Here is a 20751-nt window from a genome sequence, read left to right as displayed (position 1 = left end):
AAAAGGAGCTAACAGAAATCCAAGGTGGAGGCTGAAAATGCCACCTCAACCCTGAAGAAGACTCAGAGAAGAATGGAAATCCTCCCCAAACTTTGAAAAAAAAATCTCTCTTGGCTGTAGCTGCTCTGGAGGATCCCTACATGCTCGCCCAGATGGCCATCAATGTGTGTATAGTATCAGTCCATATACTGGCCGTAGACTGGAAAGGGTGAATCTGTGAATCCTCCATCGCCTCTGTATATTTGGCCCTCTAAATATGCCAAGCTGTAATGCTAGCCAGAATCTCCCAAGTTGTGTCGTCCACCCACTTTCTTTTCAAAAACATCATACCTCTGTGCACTACTATTATCAAGCATAGGAAAAGAAACATTTGTGTCTATATCAACACGATCACCTACTGAATACCTGTTAAAATCCCTGTCAATCAACTCATCCAAATAGTGGTTCCAGGCATCATCCCCTTCATAGACACAAAGGCAGGACAAATATGCAAATAAGCATGCCTCAAAGACACTAGCAATCTGGACATCCAACTCACAATCCTCAAGCAACAAACATCGATCAACATCCTGCACCTCATGAACTCCAGCTTGCACATTTATCAGCATATCCTCATCACATAAAGGCATATCCAAATTCCTACCTGGTATAATTCATGGCTTGTAAGTATAGAAGAATCCCTCAACACCGCATCATGGTTATCCGACTCATAGGGCATCCCTACTTGCACAGGCACCCACAAGGATCCTCCAGCCTCTCATCTATAGTGGAACCCTGACTCATCCCCAATGGCACATCCGTTGTAGCGTAGTCCTCATCCTCAATGACATCCCATACATTTTATTTCATGAGGAGCAGCTGCACTTTAGTTTGCCAAGTAGAAAATCCTTCCTCCGTGAACTTATCGACAATGAGGGCAGCTCCAAAGAGAAGGAAGCACCAAGAGGAGGTAGCGGGCAGCAGGAGCTGTAGAAGAGGCAATGGGTAGCGGGCAGAAGAGAGCCAGCATGTAGCGGGTAGGAAGCAGCAGTAGTAAGAGGTGGAACGAGCAGCAGCAAAAGGCAGAATGAGCAGCACCAAGAGGCAGGAATTCCAAGGTAGCAGCTCCACGAATCAACAGTAGCAAGTCCACGAATCAGCAGCACATGGAGAGGCTAAGGAAGGACAGGGAAGGGCTGCGCTTTGGGAGAAGATAGCTTCCATTTCCAGGCTACCTCACTCCTAAGGTTGTCCCAAGGAAGGGAAAGCTAGAAGGGGACATGGCTCTGATACCACATGAAGGAACTAGAAGGAGGAAAGGAGACAAGGGAACTACAAGGAAGGAAGCATAACTTGAACTGGAAATAAAATGAAATGGAAGGAAAGGCAAGAATCAAAAGGAAATCACTTACATGACCAAAAGCTCCACTGAGTTGATTGATGTGACAAGTGAAGGTACAACACTCATATAGAGTGGACACACACACTCAAGTACCATATGTATATGGAAAAACTCCCAATATGCCACATGACACTGTCTCACACAAAGACTCATAAAACTAGTTTCTAGTAACACTCGAACACACTCTTAACTTAATCACTCTACCCCCCACATGGGCCTTATCTTAATCACTCTACCCCCCACATGGGAACTCGACCCTACACAATCACATTCCTCGACATGAAACGGGTCTCATTTGAAAGCCTGCTTGACACCCCACCTCCCTCTAGACTCCATAGTGGAGGTGGACTTACAAGACAACCCAACACAACCTCCTACACAGTGTCACTAAAACCCACTAACCACCCCTGGTAGCAACAAAATAAAATTTCACATAACAATAGCATTGGAGATACTATAGGACACAGTGTCGGATAGTAGGTGGGAGATTGTGGAGTGGAGGATCTAGAAATGAGAGGAAGCGGCAAGCAACATTGATGGGGAGATAGAAGATGACCTACCATGATTGGATGAGGAGCTGCATGCCACTGATGCAAAGAAATGGGTGAGATGTGGGCCACAAGTGCAGTTGTGTGTTCCCCTATGTTTACGTACAATGTTGTATTTATGAAAAGCAGATAAAGTGATCAAGCTGGCCTACCAGTCAGATCTATAGGAGGGGACTGACCTTAGTCATTCAGCAATTCAATATCCAAAACCTTCCCTCTTGATGTTCGAGGACAGTATCAAGATATGACTTTGGTCCCTAGAATCCAGCCTCCTCTAGTTTGTGACAAGCCTTCTCGTTTTGGTACTTCAAAGTTTACATACAAGACATTTGAGACTAATTCGACAATGCTATAAAGAAAGATGTAGTTTTTTACATACAAATTAAAGGAGAGACTAAAGTACACACTTGTCTAGTTCTATCAAGTACTTGTCATATACAGTAAATGGTAAGCGTCCTCCACTTGGTCGAGCCAATGCATCAAACTGGTTTTGTACATTTATCACATCAGCAACACCAGATATAGCAGGACCCAAACACGTAAAAGCTGGCTTTGCAACTGTGCTTTCAAAATCAACCTGCCATAAATCAGTTTGTATATACTGTCAGGGGCTCATTATGAGATAGGTTTTATTCTTTCCTTTTTTTTGCAAGATAGCTGAAAATTTGATAATCTCATCTGAGGAAAAAGAATTTTGAGAGACAGTAATATGAAAGGTTAAATTCACAATATTAAACAAAAGAATGGGAAATATATTTTCCATACCAATAGAGGCATCAATGCAGAATAAAAAAGAGTAGACGACTCCTCTTCTTCAAAACCCTTTCCTGTGTTCTCTTTCACTTGAGCTTTCTATTAAAAACCCACATGTCCAAACTATGTTAGCAAACAATTCCACGTTAAATCAATAGTCAGAGAGCTGAATAATCTTTACTACACAAAGAAGCAAAATTTTCCTTTAAAATTAAAAATTGAGCTGTAGAATAAAGGATTGCTGTCTTTCCTCCTCTCCCTTCAAAATAACAGTGTTTACCTGCATCATGTTTTTAAAGTAGTTTTTTTTTGGGAGGGTGAAACAGACTCTATTAAGCATGAAAGAAACAGCCAAGAAAAGAAAATCAAGGCAGAAATACAGCATGAATATCTGGTGGTAAAATATCACTCAAATGGAAAACTAGATAAAAACCAAGACTGTGACTGGAAATGCCACATGATGGTGTTAGAAGGGAATTTCATCCTAGACCAAATAGCCATGAGAGTGTGTATAGTATCTGCCCAAATGCAAGTCAGGTATGAACAATGTAGACTTGGGTGCCATCAATAGCCTCTGAACATCTAGAGCTCCAAACCCTCTAGGAAATGATGCTTGCTATAATCTCCCAACAAGTATCCACATCCATTAAAGCATGTGCAGGCCTGTTTTGAGATGAAGGGACAGCCTGAAGCACATCCCGGCCATGTCGAGATGGCCCAAGAGGATTCCTAAATATCATAAAAGATATGAGGCGCAATAAGGGAGACCCAGGCCATAGAAACCCAAATAAGGAAGAAAGGGGATGGGGAAGTTTTGCATAGCACATTTGCGATCCCAGTCCAAATGATCCTAGATTTGCGATCCCAGTCCAAATGATCCTAGCCTATCTACTCCCAAAGGCATTTCTTAACAAAATCAGGAGCTGAAGAGCACCGAGCATGAGCAATCAGCTCCAAAAATACTCCTCCACTAGTTCACTGCAATGTAGAGATATCTACAATGATATGGTGTTGTAGGTCATAAGTCAACTATATGGTTGACTAGTGCTTGGGTACTATATATACCAAGTACTTGTATTGTTTCATTTGAACATTTCAGTTGGAGTTCAATTGTGTTCACTCCTTGTTCTCTTGTGTTGACCACTCTTCTCCATTCTTGTTCCTACATGTGGTATCAGAGCATCCGTCACTAGAGTCCATTCCCGCACTTGCTTTCAGACTCCTGCAAGCTTGGTGCTCTACTTTTGTTCTTGGTTGCCCACATTCTGTTCCGTTTTAGCTTCCATAGCTCACATTCGATCCCAACAGCCCACATTTTACTCCAGTTCAATCCGGTGCCTCGTTTCATCACCAAAAACAGTTCTGCAGCTGTCTTTTGACTTTTTGAGGTTCAATTTTGACGTTTTTTGAAATTTCAAAGCTGCTCGCACACAAACAAACCTGTCTCAAACCATTTCAGGCGGTGCAAAATTTTGCAAAATTTTGTTCATACAGTTACACGGATGTTTGTACGGACATACAACTCTGTATGGATAGTTGCGCGACAATGCCAAGATTCTGTACAACTTGCCCGAAGGTGATTCCGAGTCCGTACGACTTGTCAAAAGGGGATTCCGAGCATTTTTTCGTTGGTGTCTTTTCTTAGATGTGGACTCTTTTCAATTCCAGCCAGTTTCGAGAACTTCTCTTGCCCATATTGCAAGTGCATTGCAAGGTACATTGTTCATTTGCAGTGTTACACAGCTTGAGGCTGTTTTGGGCACTTGTTTTAGTGGTGGGTACAGGTTCTACAGATGGGTACAGGTTCTACAGATTGTTTGAAGCTCTTCTAGATTTGCATTTGGATTCCCATTGTGTTGGGTGCAAGATTTGTGGCTCTTGCATTTATGAGTCTTGAGACTCATTGACAGCTACTTGCAGTTTGGATTGCATTCTAGCACGTGAAGTACTTCAGAATATTGCAATTTGAGCCAGTGCTTGGCTGATTTTTGGGGCAAAAGTACTTTGCATTTGGGCCATTGTTTTGCATTGCATTGAGCCATTGTTTGGCAGCAATTTAGCAGAATTTTTTGGGGCAGAAATACAGTGCTTGATTGCATTTTGTATCCCGGAAAAGGATTGTGATTGAGCAAATTATTTGGGGCAAATTTTTGCACTTACTATCCCAGCAGGGATTGGGCTTAGTGCAAGCAATTTTTGGGAGAGATTTACTGCTATTTCTTTTTTTTTCAAGAAAATTACTTCGTTAAGTATCAATGAAAACTGCGAGAGCAAGCTCAAATGCGGGAATCATCATGCTATTCATAAGAAAAAAAAATAGCTCAAAAGGAGCTAATAAAAAACCAAGGCGGAGGCTGAAAATGCCACCTCAACCTTGAGGGAGACTCAGAGAAGAAAGGAGATCCTCTCCAAACTCTGAAAAAAGTAACTCTCCTAGCAGTGGCTACTCTGAAGGATCCCTACATGCTCGCCCAGATACTGGCCATAGCCTCTCTCAATCCCATACAATATCTTAGAAAATAGAAATAAGTGAGGGCCGCTAGGTTATCACTTGATACTCAAACTCTTATTAAACATAGAGAAAAACAATACCAATACCAAATTAAAAATATCAAATTTTGGCATCACATCTTTCCCCCCCCAGCAGATCCATTGTAGTAATAGAGAGGGTCTGCTGGCCCTGAAGGTGGTCAGGCATAGAAGAACTTAAGGCGATACTCATTGGTGCGTCCAGGTATCACCATGCCGTCAACATCCTCGAGCTGATAGGTTCCATGTGGTTCCATTCGTGAACTTCTTTTTTGACTCGATATGGTCCCTCCCATCGGCTGATAAACTTTTTGTCTAGCCGCTTGTCCAGACGGCTATCAAATCTCATGACCAGATCTCCTTCTGCAATATCTTTCTTCTTACGTAATTTGGTGTCAAAACGGGCCTTGCGCCTTTTTTGAGAAGCTTCCAAGTTTTGTAAGGCCTGTAATCTACATTCATCCAAGGCTTCTAGTTGTACCAAGCGTTGAGCATAGGCATCCTCCTGTCCTTTTCTTGCAATAGTAGTGCAAAGACTATGTATCTCCAATTCAATGGGCAAAATGGCTTCTATTCCATACACAAGTTGGAATGGTGTAAAGCCAATAGGCTAACTCATCTGCCCTTTGATTTTCTTTTCTGTTTATATGAAAAAACTTGCAAAAATCAAATTGACTACATCGTGCCATAGCCTTTGATTAAGCTCCTTCAAATGAGGACTTGTCCTGTAATGCCCTTGCATTTGCTTTATAATAAGCTGAGAATCTCCTCTTACTTCCAATTCTTTAACTTGACTTTGAAGACAACCCTCCAAACCAAGAATCAAAGCATTATACTCAGCTGCATTGTTAGTTGTGATACTTGGAAGCTCTTATCCTCTTGCCCACACCTCTTGACCTTCAGAATTCAGCAAGACTATCCCCTCGGATCCTTGTTGGCATGAAGGACTAAAAGCCCCATCAAAATACAAAACAAAATCTGTTGGTGGTGTCTCCCTTTCATCATTTATGTCCTCCTTATATTTCTTTTCTTCTCTTAGACCCTGCCATCCTGTGAGCAAATCTGCCATAGTGGACCTAGTGGTATTTTCAGTCAGAGAAAGAGAACTCTTGAAGCTCTGACAACCACTTTGCAAATCTCCTCCCAGGATTAGGCTTGTGAACTAGATATGCTAATACAGACTGAGAGGTAAGGAAGAAAAATGGCCGAGGTAATAAATAGGAGCGAAACTTTCTGACTAAAAACACCAAAGAGAGGGCTTGGTGCTCCATTTCTTCATACCTTGTTTCCACTTCTGTAAGTTGTTGACTGGCATAATAGATGGATTGCATTCTACCTGCCTCTCCTTTTTGTAGCAATACAGCACCAACTGAATGCAAAGATACACTTGGATTTACATAAAAGTTTTGAGACCAATCAGGAGGCTTCAATATTCGGCCCTTACTCATAGCCTCCTTAAGTTGCTGAAAAGACTCTTGTTGCTCCACACCCCATTGGAAAGAAACTCCTTTTCTTGTCAACAAGTTCATGGGATGCACTATCTCTGTGAAATCATCACAAAAGCATTGATAATACTTGCTCTTTCCTAGAATTCTACGAACACCAGTGACACTCTCAGGACTTGGCAATGCCATGATTGCTTGAACCTTGTCAGGATCCATTTGCAGGCCTTCTTCAGACACAATATGCCCCAACAAGACTACTTTTGTTTGTGCCAAATGACACTTGCTAGGATTTAGACACCCTTTTGCTTCATCAATCCTAGCTAAGGCCATCTTTAACTTCTCCATGTGATCTATGCGCCGAGAATAAATGCAAAAATCATCCAAAAATACCCTTATGAACTTTCCCAAGTAAGGCTCAAGCACTTGACTCATGAACCTTTAAAATGTAGCTAGTGCATTGGTCAACCCAAAGGCATCACTCTGTAAGCAAAAACTTCCCAAGGTGTGACAAATGATGTTTTCTTTTGATCTTTCTCCCAAATACAAATTTGAAAGTACCCAGAATACCCATCACATATAGAATATATCTCATGCCTTGGTACTTGGTCTAGTAATTCATCTTGGAATGGCAAAGGAAAATGATCCCTCTTAGTGCATGCATTCAAAGGACGAAAGTCCACACAAACCCGCCACTTATTTCCTTTCTTTGGTATGAAAACTACATGAGATATCCATTCTGAATCATCAACAGGAAAGATGAATCCCACCTCAAGTAGTTGTGTTAACTTTTCTTTAGTGCCTCAGCTTTCACCCCCAATCGCCTTAAGCGTTGCACAACTCGCTTGCTTTCTGACTTCAACTCAATCTTGTGCTCCACAAGAGAGATTGGTCGAACTTGTGAATAGCTTGTTGCAAAGAGACATGGAAAATCATCTAACATATCCAAGTACTGGAGCTTCTCACTATCTAATAGAGAATCACCAAGAAGCTCTTCATTGCGTTGGCGTCGTTTAGTGTGCTCCACATCCTCCACCTGAAGTGTCTCTACAGGATCTTCTTATACCACCATCTTGTTCCCTCCTGACTCATCCCAATCAACACAAAGACAAAGACCAAAGGCCATTCCTTCCACCTCACCCTCTGAGCTGGACTCCTCGGAGCTACACCCTGTCTCTTCTTCTTCATCGGTTAAGTCAGAGCTCGAACTCTCTGATGTCGAAGACTCCTCCTAGACAACTTTATTTTTACGGCTTCTAATGTTGTAGCATACCTTCTAATCATTTCCATGCAAAATCAATTCTCTAGTATCCCACTTTTGAACAGCCTTCACCTGGCATAGCCAAGGCCTTCCCAAAATCAATGGATAGGCACGTGCATCTGGCTTGGTAGGGATTACCTGAAAAGTAGTCGGTACAAAAATTCCTATGCATCCACTTCTAGATTCTTCACTACTCCCAAGGTCTTTACCCTAGTGTTGTCAGCCAATTTGATGCGATAAGGAGAGGTAGTACTAGAGTATTTTAAATCAACATCTATCATGGTCTTCTCACTCATGACATTAATCGATGCACCTCCATCAATGTACACATTAGAAATCACTTGACCATCAATGATCACATCAACCACAGGTACATCATCACCACCATCTATATCTACCTTTTGAATAATAGGAATGGCACTTTTCTTCTTTTTCTTCTTTGACACTCTTGTCCTTGCTAGCTTTCCCCATTCTTTCCGTAGTTTTGGAGACAAATCAAGTAATTGACCAAAGGTGATATGAGCTTCCTTTTCTTTAAGGTCAGACACATAGCTTCCAATGCCTTGTCCTAAACGAAAGTCTGACTTGCTAATTCTCCTTCTAGATGCCCTCTTTTTCTTAATACGGCATTCCTCTTCTTGATGTTCCCCATCTACTTCTTCCTTGCTTTCTTCTTCTTATTTTGCTTTACCACGCCCCCATTTAGCCATCATTACCTCTCTTTCCTCATCCCCTAAAGAAGCTTCTAATAAGGATACTTGTTTTTCTTCTTTCTTTCTTAATCTAGGATACTCGGGGCGATAGTGACCTTTTTCATTACATTCATAGCAAGTGACCCCACTCTTATCTCGAGGCCTATCCTCACTCTTTGGTGCTCTAGGTTGTCGTGCGTTAACCAAATGCAATTTCAAATCAGCAAACTCTGCCATTAAATGGGAGATATTATGATCTAACTCAGAGGACTTTGGTACCTGAGGAGTGCCCATTACCTCCATCTTAGAAGTTGAAGCTGTTGCCTCCATGTATGTTATTGGATATTTACTCATTACTTTCGCGGCTCCAAAGCCATAACAAATTTGCTCATCTTTAAGTGCTTCCCATTCTTGAGAGACTTTGAGGGGCCGATGATGCATATGCCACAGCTCGCAAAGTTGCCAATTCATACTTTGTCCATAAAGTTTCATATCGGATTGCCAATGCAGAGACCATCTCACCCTCTCCTTGATAGAACCGGTCCAACTGCAACATCAAAGCATTTGGCGACTCCATTGTCCCAAATCTCTGCTTCATTGCAGCCACCACTTGGTCCCAGTCCTCCTTGGTAGAGTCTGGCAATGCCTCATGCCAAATCAAGGCTACACCTTCAAGAAAATCGGGCAAAATCTCCGCCCGATCCTTCATGGACCATCCAAAAAGCCGGCATCCTCGAACAAAATCCCGAAGATAAGACTCCGGGTCTTCCCCTTGGGTCCCTCGAAACGTTGGAATCTTCACCATGATGAAACACAAAAAGGAAACACCAAGATCTAAATAATATCATAAACAAGATTAAACAAGACCCCACAGAGCCTTAGTATACCAAGACCAACTTATTATGTATAACCACTTGTTGAAAACCCTGCACAATGTGATCCTCAACAAAATCTTCAAAAATAAGTGACTAACCAGCACCATGAAAACATTGTGTATACATGCATTCAAGAATCACCCTTCTCACAATTGGAAATGCACATAACAGCTTCAAGATATTGTACTCTTCATCATTTACATAGTAAAAGAAGTTGAAAGCATTGAGAATCACCACTGCATTGTTATAGTCAAAAACTACCCAAAGACTCAACTCTTCTTCACACCAAGCTACTAGTGCATGAAACAATCCCCAATCTATCATTGTGCCTGCTGCCGACATTGTCGATTAACCAACATATTCAAGAGTGCAAACATAAAGGATATGATCATAATGACCGTGTGAATAGCTTGAGCATCACCTTCACAATCTTCTAGTTCTCTTTAAAGGGCTGCAATCTCTTCTAATGGAGTTCTTCTAAGCATCACATCAGAAAGCACATGCCTACACTAGGCATAACATGCAATCAAGTAAACCCGAGAGCGTTTAGTAAGGTGAGATGAATCCAATACCAAACGTACCCGGCGTCTCCACCAAAAGATGTGACATGAAGTTGGGGATAATAAACTTCACGCACCTCTTCACTTCCTACTGCTTTTGAACTAAGTGACAAAGATATTTATCATTGAGAAAGGGACATTAAAAAGAAGCTTTTATGCCCAGATACCACACCATACTTTCCTCCCTTAGATGAGAATGAATATGGTAACATCCCAAGTGATATTGTACTTAAGCATAGGGAGAAGGAAAGGATCAGCAGAGGCCATAATCTCAGCAAGCCGGTCTGCGCCAAAGAGAAGAGTGATACGTTGTTGAAAGAAGATCTTGCGGCTCAACATGACATGAATTGATATATATCAAGAAGCTTGAAGGGGCTGATTGGGTCGGATGGGTAGGTTCCGAGGAAACATTGCACCTCCTTCATAGATACCTTTACACTTAGCTCAAAACACTCTCCAAACTGTCATTAGACACAGAGGCCTATAACTTTTGGTAGAGACATGGTACCAAAGATTCAAACACATATAGATATGTGTCTTGAGATGGGCTTCGCGTTGATATAAGTTTTGTCAGAAACAAAGAAGCGGCCAGAAAGTTATGGGCGGTTTACTAGACGGGGGTAAAAACTGTCATGAAAATAAACTATCAAACACAGAGACTCATAACTTTTTGCTATAGTACCTGGTTTAAGATCTAATAACACAAAGACATGAGCCTTGAATAGAGCTTCGTGTTGATATAAGTTTCATCAAAATCGGACTAACGAGCGGAAAGTTATGAGCAAAACACTAACAGAAGGTCAAACTGTCATGAAAACTGCCCTCCACCCATGCTAATTTCGCCTGAGCAGGACGATCCCTCAAGACTCCACCTTCATTAATGATCCACCACTCATAGAGTTTGCCTAGAATAGGGTAAGTAACTCCCATAGTGGCTCGGGAAATGGATGTACCATGTGTGTGCAATGAGCGGCCGAATAGAAAGAACTTTTAAGGCTTTGAAACAAAAAAAAAAAGGGAAGAGAGACTCAAGAGAGGGAATACGAAGTGATCTTCATTGTCAATAGAGTGAGACTGTGCTCCAATGCAACTCAAAATACTACAAACACAAGGGAGAAGAAGAAGTTTCATACATACAAGAGGGAGCGGAAGCTCCAAGACTACTCATAGAGAGAGGATGAACTAGAGAGAGATGGACTCAAGAGTCTACATAAGAGAATATCTACAAGAGGGAGAGAAGGCTCATGGAAGAGGCTTCAGGGGACTAGAGCTACAGCAACATGAGGCCTAATGGTGAAAGAGATGAGAACAAGGGAGAGGAGGGCTCCTTTTATAGAGATTTTGTCACCCTCTTTCACCGATTTATAATTGCTTCCTGTAGATTCATTTCCCCATCAATCACATAAGCCCGTATGTCACCATCCATGTCCTTTTTGGCTACTCTTGCCATGTGTCCCATCAAAAGATGCTCAAGACTCTTAAAATATTGAGAAAGTTAAGAGTCTCCCCACATGGAGCCCATAGGGACCCTCTCTTTTCCATATGTCCACATCCTCCTTATTCCACATAGGAATTCTAGAAGGATTCCTCTTGACTCCACACTCCTCTACATGCCTTCCACACGCTTGGCATGTGATTGCTCTTATATTATTGGAACACATGGACATGAGCCCACCTCTTTATATGACTCACTCTTCCTCTTTTCTAAAAACCCCATAATATCCCATACACAAATAACCCTCACCCCATACCAAGGTATTTATAATTCATATCTATGGTATTCACAATGATCCATTCCACTCATCCTCTCAATCCCATACAATATCTTAGAAAATAGAAATAAGTGAGAGCCGCTAGGCTATCACTTGATACTCAAACTCTTATTAAACATAGAGAAAAACAATACCAATGCGAAATTAAAAATATCAATTTTTGGCATCACAGTACCCTCCATCGCCTCTGTACACCTAGCTCTCCAAATATGCCAAGCTGCAATGCTAGCCAGAATCTCCCAATTTACTGATATGTTTGTTACTTTCTTGACTATTATGCTCAGGGCTGCTCCACTCAGTTTTGAGAAGTTAGTTGGCTTGCTCTTACGAGAAGAAATGTGGACTTCCAATTCAGCCCGTTCAAGTGAGCAAGCACTTGCTACTCATGGAAAGGGTAAATTTCAGAAAATGACCAGCCATGCTTATCAGCCTAGGAAGGAGGAGAATGCAAACACAAATGCAAGGAATGCAGATAAAGGTGCAAAGGTGAGTAACAGCAAATGCAATTATTGCAAGAAGCCTGGTCATTACATTGCAGAGTGCCATAAAAGGATTGCCAATGAGAAAAAGAGGCAATGCACAAGTAGTAATCATATGGCACCAGCTGAAAATGCCAATGCTTCACCATCTCATACGCACTTTGCACAAGAGGGAAAGGATTATGTGTTTACTGCATTTCAGGATAGCTTTGGTGCCAGGGGGGATTTAGTTGCACATGATGCTTCTCTTGCTAGACACAAAAACAAGCCCATTTATCACAAGAGATCTAAGGAACTCACCAAAGAGATCAAAACTCCCACAAACAAATTTCATAGACACAAAAACAAGCCCAATTATCACAAGAAATGTAAGGAACTCACCAAAGAGATCTTGGAATTCTCACGTGTACAAAAATCTATTCACATGAGATCTAAGAAACTCAACAAGGAGATCTTAAAACTCCCACAAACAAATTTCATAGACACAAAAACAAACATATTTCTCACAAGAGATCTAAGGAACTCAACAAAGAGATCCTCAAACTCTCACAAAAAAATTTATCTCACAAGAGATCTAAGGAACTCAACAAGGAGATCCTAGAACTCCCACAAACAAATTTCAACACATATATCTAAATTATTTTTATCACAAGAGATTGAAGGAACTCAATAAAGAGAACCTACAACTCCCACAAACAAATTTCAAACACATAAATATCTAAAATATTTTCATCACAAGAGATCGAAGGTACTCAATAAAGAGAACCACGAACTCCAACAAACAAAAGAAAAGACCAAAACCAAAATCCAAACAAGAGATCTCAGGAACTCAGAATGAGATCCTAAAGCTCCCTAACAAAAATCTATCTTATTTCAGACCTTCTAGATTGCTTTCACAACCTTAAAGATCGTTCTCCTTCTTTTCCTTTTTAGATCTCTTATGCTCGGCTGAGGAACCAAGCGTGAGATAAGAAAAATTGGCAAACAATGAGATTATATGCAAAATCGAAGCAATGTATTTGTCCTAATACAAGTTTATTCGTACGAATACTTTATTTGTACGAATACTTATTCGTACGAATAAAAGTTATTCGTACGAATATGTGGTGATGATGTGGCAATTTATATAAAAAGCGTGATACCATAGATACTTTGTATCTAGATAGTGATGCATCGAAGCACATGACTCACAAGAAAGAGTGGTTTGAATAAATCAAACCTGTTCATGGCAAACATGTTACTTGTGCCAATGATGCCACTTTAGACATCAAGGAGTGTGAGATGTTCCCATCCTTCTGAATTCAAGAAAGAAAAAGTACTATGATGTCTGGTGTGTTCCTGACTTGAGGAAACATCTTGTTTCCATTCCATCCCTGACTCATGATCAGCACATGCTTGTGGAATTCCAGGATGATCAATGCACGATCAAGGATCCAAAGAAAGGGTATGAGATTGTGGTTATAGGTTCTTATGAGGCCAGCATGGGTCTTTACAAGCTTGATGCTCACCCCTATAATCAACACGCTATGGCTGTCTCTTCTTCTACTCTAGGTGATTTAATGTGAATTTTGCTCTCATGACCCAAGTGATGGAAGCTGAACTGAGCCTCAATGCTTTGAGGATGCCCAAGGAAATCCAGCATGGCAGAAAGCCATGGAAGCTGAGATTAGATCCATTCTTGTTCCTGCATTATCTTTAGATGGTGACATTTCTCGGTGTGGCTTTACAGATCAGATTGGTCAAGGGACATAGATAATCACAGGTCCACTTCTGGCTATTGCTTCTCATTGAACTCATTATGTATCTCATGGCAGTAAGAAGCAAGACCGAGTGTCTCTCTCCAGCAGTGAAGCACAGTACAAAACTGCAAATTCATAGCCAACAATCTTGTCTTTCATGCTTGCATGAAACACATTGAAAATCATTATCATTATGTACGGGATTGTATTTCTGATGGCTTCATTGATCTCATCTATTGTCCATCTGAGGACAATGTGGTGGATAGCTTCACCAAAGCCTTGTCAACAGATCTTTTCTTACAACATCGACATGGCTTGGGGATCAAAGACATTCTCACAATGTCAAGGGGGGTTGTGAAGTGATTCACAATGACATTGTTTTCATGTACTCCCATAGGTTGCATATCCATCTGGATGAATTTGTGCAACCATGGTACTTTAGGTACTGCAGGGTACACCGGAGATGTTTCTAGGGTACTTTCAGCCATATCTTTGAGGGGGGATTTGTAAGAGATTACAAAGATATGGTGTTGTAGGCATAAAGTCAACCCTATGGTTGACTAGTAGTACTTGGGTACTATATATACCAAGTACTTGCATTGTTTCATTTGAACATTTCTATCGAAGATTTCTTGTGTGTGCACTCTTGCTCACTTGTGTTCACAACCTGTCTCCACTTTGTTCCTACATCTTACTCTCAATGTACAAGGTCTCTGTGATCCCAGGAAATGGAAGTTGGTTTGGGGTTATCTACATCAAATGCAGCCTGACATAGTGAGCATCGCAAGAGCATAATTAGCATATGTATGCTGGTCATTATGGGCATTTTTAAAATTATGATATCTTCTATGCAGGAGAAATATGAAATTCATAAGCTGTGACTCCCTCCAGCCCGTACACAACTAAAAAGGGAAGTACTTGGTACAAGCCTTGTACTCTCTCTCTCTCTCTCTCTTATATATACGTACATATGCATATACATGTAGATATGTAGATATATACATGCATAAATCGATCACACTTTTGGCACTACATATAAAATTCTAGTGAAGGCAATCACCCTTCATTTATAGCCTCTACTTCTTGACTTGATACATGACACACAAATTGTCTTTGTGCATGGGCGCACTATTTTTGATAATTTGTTTTTATTTTGGGAGGTCTCTTGAGTGGGATAGACAAAATAGCCAAGATCTTGTATTTGAGTCTAGGTACTCTAGCTTATAATACGGTAGATTGAGTTTTTCTGGAGGGTAGCTATAGTGTTTTGGTTTTTTATATTCTTGGATTAAAGGTTTGTTCTCCTTTGCATATCAAGCCATATTCAAATTCTTGTCAGAGATGCTAGAGAAGAGAGGTTTCATATCTCCATATCAATTTGTCAAGGATGTCCTCTTGCCCCTCTATTATATTTTTTCATGGCAAAGGATTTCTTCTTAGATTTCAAGTAGACATCGTTGGTTTGAGATTCCCCCTTAGATGGGATCCGGAGCTTCTAGGCAGGAAGCTTGCATAGATGACACAATGATTTATTTGGACGCCTCTCCTCAGACCACCATTATAGGCTTTCAAGATAGCTTTAGATATGCTTTGCCTTGAAGAGTAGGGGAACATAATAAATGGCATTAATCTAATAGATTTTGAATCAAGGATGAGGACTCGCTTGTTGCCTAGGGGCTGGATTTTGGCTTCTCTTTGGATCTAGAGAGGGCTTTCAGTAAGGTATCCTGCTACCAGGTTGGCAGCAAACAACCACGCAAAGGACCTTCCACTTTTTACTTTATGATAGGTAATACCAGGGAGTTTTAGATTTTTCCTAGATGTTGGAGACCTCCTTCCAGAGCTCATCATTAGGAGAGCTTTTAGATGATGTTGATTGAGATATATTTTTAGAGGAGACCTTGGTGTTCCCTCGAGAATAGGAAAGTAAGTCTTTTTTCCTGGTTTTTTATCAATGAAGGGGTTGCATGTAGGAACAAGAATGGAGAAGAGTTGTGAACACTAGAGAACAAGAAGTGAACACAAGTGAACTCCAACTAAAATATTCAAATGAAACAATACAAGTACTTGGTATATATAGTACCCAAGTATTGGTCAATCATATAGCTGACTTATGTTCTACAACACCATATCATTGTAGATATCTCTTTAAATCTCCCCTCAATGATATGGCTGAAGTACTCTGAAGTCTAGTCTCAGTAGTACCTGTAGTACCTAAAGTACCATGGTTGCACAAATTCATCCACATGTGGATATAGCAACCTATGGGAGTACAAAAGAAAACAATGTCATTTTACAACCCCCGTTGACATAGCTTCCATCACTGAGGTCATCAAAGAAAAATTGACCTTTTTCTGATTTTTCTGAGTGCTGGCCCTGGTTTTCCCCAAAGTAGGCTGATCCTTAGCATCTTGAATGGTCAACCTTGCCCAACGTGGAATAGATTTCTCTGCTGTACCACTCGGGGCTGCATCAACATCTTTAGTGGCCTCACAACGTTGATAATGCCTCCAAACATGAGGCTGTCTATTCTCATTAATTGTTCAGCATGCAGCTTGTCATTTCCATGAGAGTACGATTCTTTCTCTCAGAGATTGGATTATGTTGTGTTGTGTAAGGGCATGTCAAGTGATGTTTAATCCCATGTTCCTTCAAAAATCCCTGGAATGCATGTGACATGTACTCTCTCCCTCTATCTGAGTTGAGTGTTCCAATTCTAGAATTGGTTTGGTTCTCATTCATACCATTGAAATCCTGAAACCAATAGAACACCTTAGATTTCTCCTCCATGAGAAAAATCCATGTGAACCTGGAGAAGTCATCCATAAAGGTCACAACGTACCTTGCTCTTCTATGCGTGGGAATAGTCATGGGGCCACATACATCACTGTACACTATCTACAACACTCTGGTTGCCTTGACCTAATTTTTGGCTTGTTTATTGAATGGCAATCAATGCAATTTGCCAAGTGCACACCCCTCACACACTTCATTTTCTGATTGCTGTAATTTTGGCATTCCCTGAGTCATATTATTGTTATACAAGTAGGACAATGCCCTGTGATGGACATGTACAAACCTGACATGCCATAAATCAACCTAGGAAGTGTTTACTACAGCCAATACCTTCTAATCATAAGGCTGAGCATCAAGCTTGTATAAGCCATTGTCATATGTGCCTGTTGCTACAACCTCATACCCTTTCTTTGGATCCTTGATCCTGCATTGGTTATTCTGAAATTCAACCAACATATGTTGATCATGGGCAATTTTTGAAACTGAAATCAGATTTTGCCTCAACTCTAGAACATACCAAACATCTCGGATATACTTTAACTTTCCCATTATCAAGCTGAATGGGAATGTGCCCAACTCCATGTCTTAAGAAGCATCATTGGCACATGTAACCTGTCTGCCATGAACAGGTGTGATGCTCTCAAACCACTCCTGGCGAGGAGTCATGTGCTTAGTAGCACCACTGTCGATATACCATGTATCACTTGCAACAAGGGAAGCATCCTCTAATTGATTTTCAGCATTCAAATCCCCCCTGACATCCATCTTCTCATTAAATGCAGGAAACACAAAATCTCTATCACCTTGGGCAAGATGAGCTTCACCATGTGCATCTGAAGCACGAGTTTCAGTGGGGGCAACAAAATTACTGCTAGAGCTGTCCCTTTGCCTCTTCTTTTCATTGGCAATCCTTTTCTGACACTTTGCGATGTAATGCCCTGGCTTCTTGATTGCATTTGCCCTTTTTTTTATTTTTGCTTGAACTGCTTGCATTCCCCTCCTTGGGCTGAGTTGTATGGTTATGTTTGGGCTCAAACTTTTTCTAAAATTTGCCCTTTCCACCCATGGCAAGCACTTGCTCACCCTGACGAGAGGTTTTGGCAAAATTTGAGCATCTCTCCTCTTCTTGCAACAAAAGCCCAACTAACTCATTGAACGAGAGTGGGGCTGCCCTGAGAACAATGGTCAATGATGTGACGAATGTGCCATATGAGGGCGCTAAGCTATTGAGAGTAATAGAGACGAGCTTCTTGTCTTCTATTTCCTCATCAATACTTGCAAGCTGATCACGTAGATCAATGATCCTGGCAATATGATTAGTGATGGCATGGCCTTCCTGCATCTCGAGATCCTTGAGCTGATTTGTCAAGGCAATGGCCCTTGCCTCATTCTTAACATGATACATGTTTGCCAATCTTTCCCATGCTGCCTTTGCATCCTTGCACGACTTGATAGTCGTCATAATGTGCCTCTTCACATTTGTGGCAATCAAAAACATCGCTTGGGCACTGCAACGGTCAAACTTCTTGTGCTCCTCCGTCGATGCTATGGGACTAGCAGGAGGGGCTGTAGCAGTCTGTTGTCTGCTTGTAGTTTGACCTGAAGAAGCTGTGCTGGATGTAGATGAGCCTGCTGGCCTCACCTCATCCCCACTAACAATATCCCACAAGCCCTTACCAACCAAGATGTTATTAAGCGTGAATGACCACAAGGCATAGTTTGGTCCATCCAGCTTGTCACCCTCGAACAAATTGCCAAAACTTTTGGAAAGAGTCGACATGATGCAAAATGGGATACCCACAAGCTGCAAATGTACCTACAAAAAGAACTGCAAGTCCCAAAAGTGCAACTGGCTACTGCAAATGTGCCTACAAATCCCAAACTAATACTGGCTGTAAATGCAAAGTACGACTGGCTGTTCTGAAATCCCACTGACTGCACAATGCAATCACTGTAAAAATGGCATCAACCAATCACTGCACTCTGCTGCAATCTGAAGTGCAATCCCAAACTGAAAATGCACAACCCAAATCTAAAAGAGCGCACCCACGAGTGCTCAAATGCACCCAACGGAGCTCAAAAGCATACACAATTGTAAAGTAATTGCAAATGCACCCAACAATGCAGAGTATTTGCAAATGTACCTGAGAGTGCGAGAGTATGGGCTGCAAAAGCAGTCCCGAAGCAAAATGCACAGCTCAAAACACTTACTGGAAGTCCAACTTGGCCAGAACCACCTGCAAAATAGTCAACTGACTGTGTGGGTAAGCCGGAGATGACAAAGGAGCTGAAGTGAGCTGTTTGGAGCTAAATGAAGCTGTCGGGAGTACTTCTGAATACAACACACGTGTAGAGAAGAGCTTGGAGCTGCTGGAACACACCCGAGAGAGGCTGGAGCTGAAAAGAGTTCAGCTCTAAGCAAAAACAACCGAAAATTGATCGAATCGCCTTCTAACAAGTCGTACTGAGTCGAAATCAAATTTTGACAAGTTGTACGGACTCGTAGCACTGTCGCGTAACTGTATGGACATGTTTGTACGGACTACACGGACGTCCGTACAAATATATACATTTTTTTCTTTATTTTTTCCGCCTAAAATGTTGCGAGACAGATTTGTTTGTATGCAGGTAGCTCCGAAATTTCAAAAAACGTCAAAATCGGATCTAGAAAGGTCTAAAAAGAGCCACTGGACCGTTGGAGCTACCTCAAACGAAAGCTTGAGAGCTGAATGTGAGAACCAAAAAAGTGCACTGGAGCACCAAACTTGCCGGAGTCTGGAAGCAAGCGCTAGAATGGGCTCTAGAGACGAAAGCGCTCTGATACCAAATGTAGGAACAAAGTGGAGATAGGTTGTGAACACAAGTAAGCAAGAGTGCACACACAAGAAAGATCCAATAGAAATGTTCAAATGCAACAATACAAGTACTTGGTATATATAGTAACCAAGTACTACTGGTCAACCATAGGGTTGACTTTATGCCTACAACACCATATCTTTGTAATCTCTTATATCTACTGAGGCATGAGCAGCTCTGAAAGGAGTGAAGGGAACATCTTGAAGGGAACAAGACTCCATTGAGTGTCGCCGTACAATGAGAGCTAGATCTGGATCATGTCCCTTAAAAAATACCTGGGGGCTAGTAAGAGATAACCAAGCTCTTGAGCCCCAGGTCATATAGAAAGGTGCTATAGGAAAGATACTGAAAATCATAGCAACACCTTTCCAGATCGTCCTTGCCTGTCTGCACTCCCAAAGGCAATGTTGTACTGACTCGATTGCAATGTGGCAACGAGGACAAGTAGGATTGGATCTCCACAGGTTCACTGAGGCATGAGCAGCTCTGAAAGGAGTGAAGGGAACATCTTGAAGGGAACAAGACTCCATTGAGTGTCACCGTACAATGAGAGCTAGATCTGGATCATGTCCCTTAAAAAATACCTGGGGGCTAGTAAGAGATAACCAAGCTCTTGAGCCCCAGGTCATATAGAAAGGTGCTATAGGAAAGATACTGAAAATCATAGCAACACCTTTCCAGATCGTCCTTGCCTGTCTGCACTCCCAAAGGCAATGTTGTACTGACTCGATTGCAATGTGGCAACGAGGACAAGTAGGATTGGATCTCCACAGGTTCACTGCAATCCCTCCATGAATAGAAAGCCAAAAGAAAAGAGTGAGCTTTCTATTCCTGAGGGATTTCCAGAGCCTCTTCCAAAAGCTTTTATGCACAATTGCGAAAATTTGAAAACTATCCATCCCAATGAGGCACTCTAGAGTGCCTCCAACCTCTACTACTACTGAGCTGAAATCTCCGAGCATTTTTTACTGTATAGCGAAAGAAGGGGATGCTCTTCTCTCGGTTCCTCTCATCAATCCATTCTCACTCCCCTGGGTCCCACTGCAAGCACCTAATAGGGGAACCACC

General features: G+C 41.5%; 1 protein-coding gene across 2 annotated transcripts in view; it reads right to left on the bottom strand.

Annotated features, from left to right (window-relative positions):
* LOC147902440 (uncharacterized) overlaps positions 1-20751 on the bottom strand; it is a 76522-nt gene that overhangs the window by 19591 nt on the left and 36180 nt on the right. For both annotated transcript variants that reach the window (XM_087373782.1, XM_087373784.1), the window contains exons 3-4: positions 2695-2781; positions 2337-2506 (exon numbers count right to left, since the gene is read on the bottom strand). In XM_087373782.1, coding sequence (XP_087229908.1) covers positions 2337-2506; positions 2695-2781 — 257 coding nt within the window. The remainder of the gene's footprint in view (positions 1-2336; positions 2507-2694; positions 2782-20751) is intronic.

Source organism: Dipteris shenzhenensis, chromosome 4 (genome assembly GCF_047967505.1).
Source record: "Dipteris shenzhenensis isolate YYH24624 ecotype China chromosome 4, Dip_SZ_1.0, whole genome shotgun sequence".
In the NCBI taxonomy this organism is placed as follows: domain Eukaryota; kingdom Viridiplantae; phylum Streptophyta; class Polypodiopsida; order Gleicheniales; family Dipteridaceae; genus Dipteris; species Dipteris shenzhenensis.
This window is presented reverse-complemented; position numbering and strand designations above follow the sequence as displayed.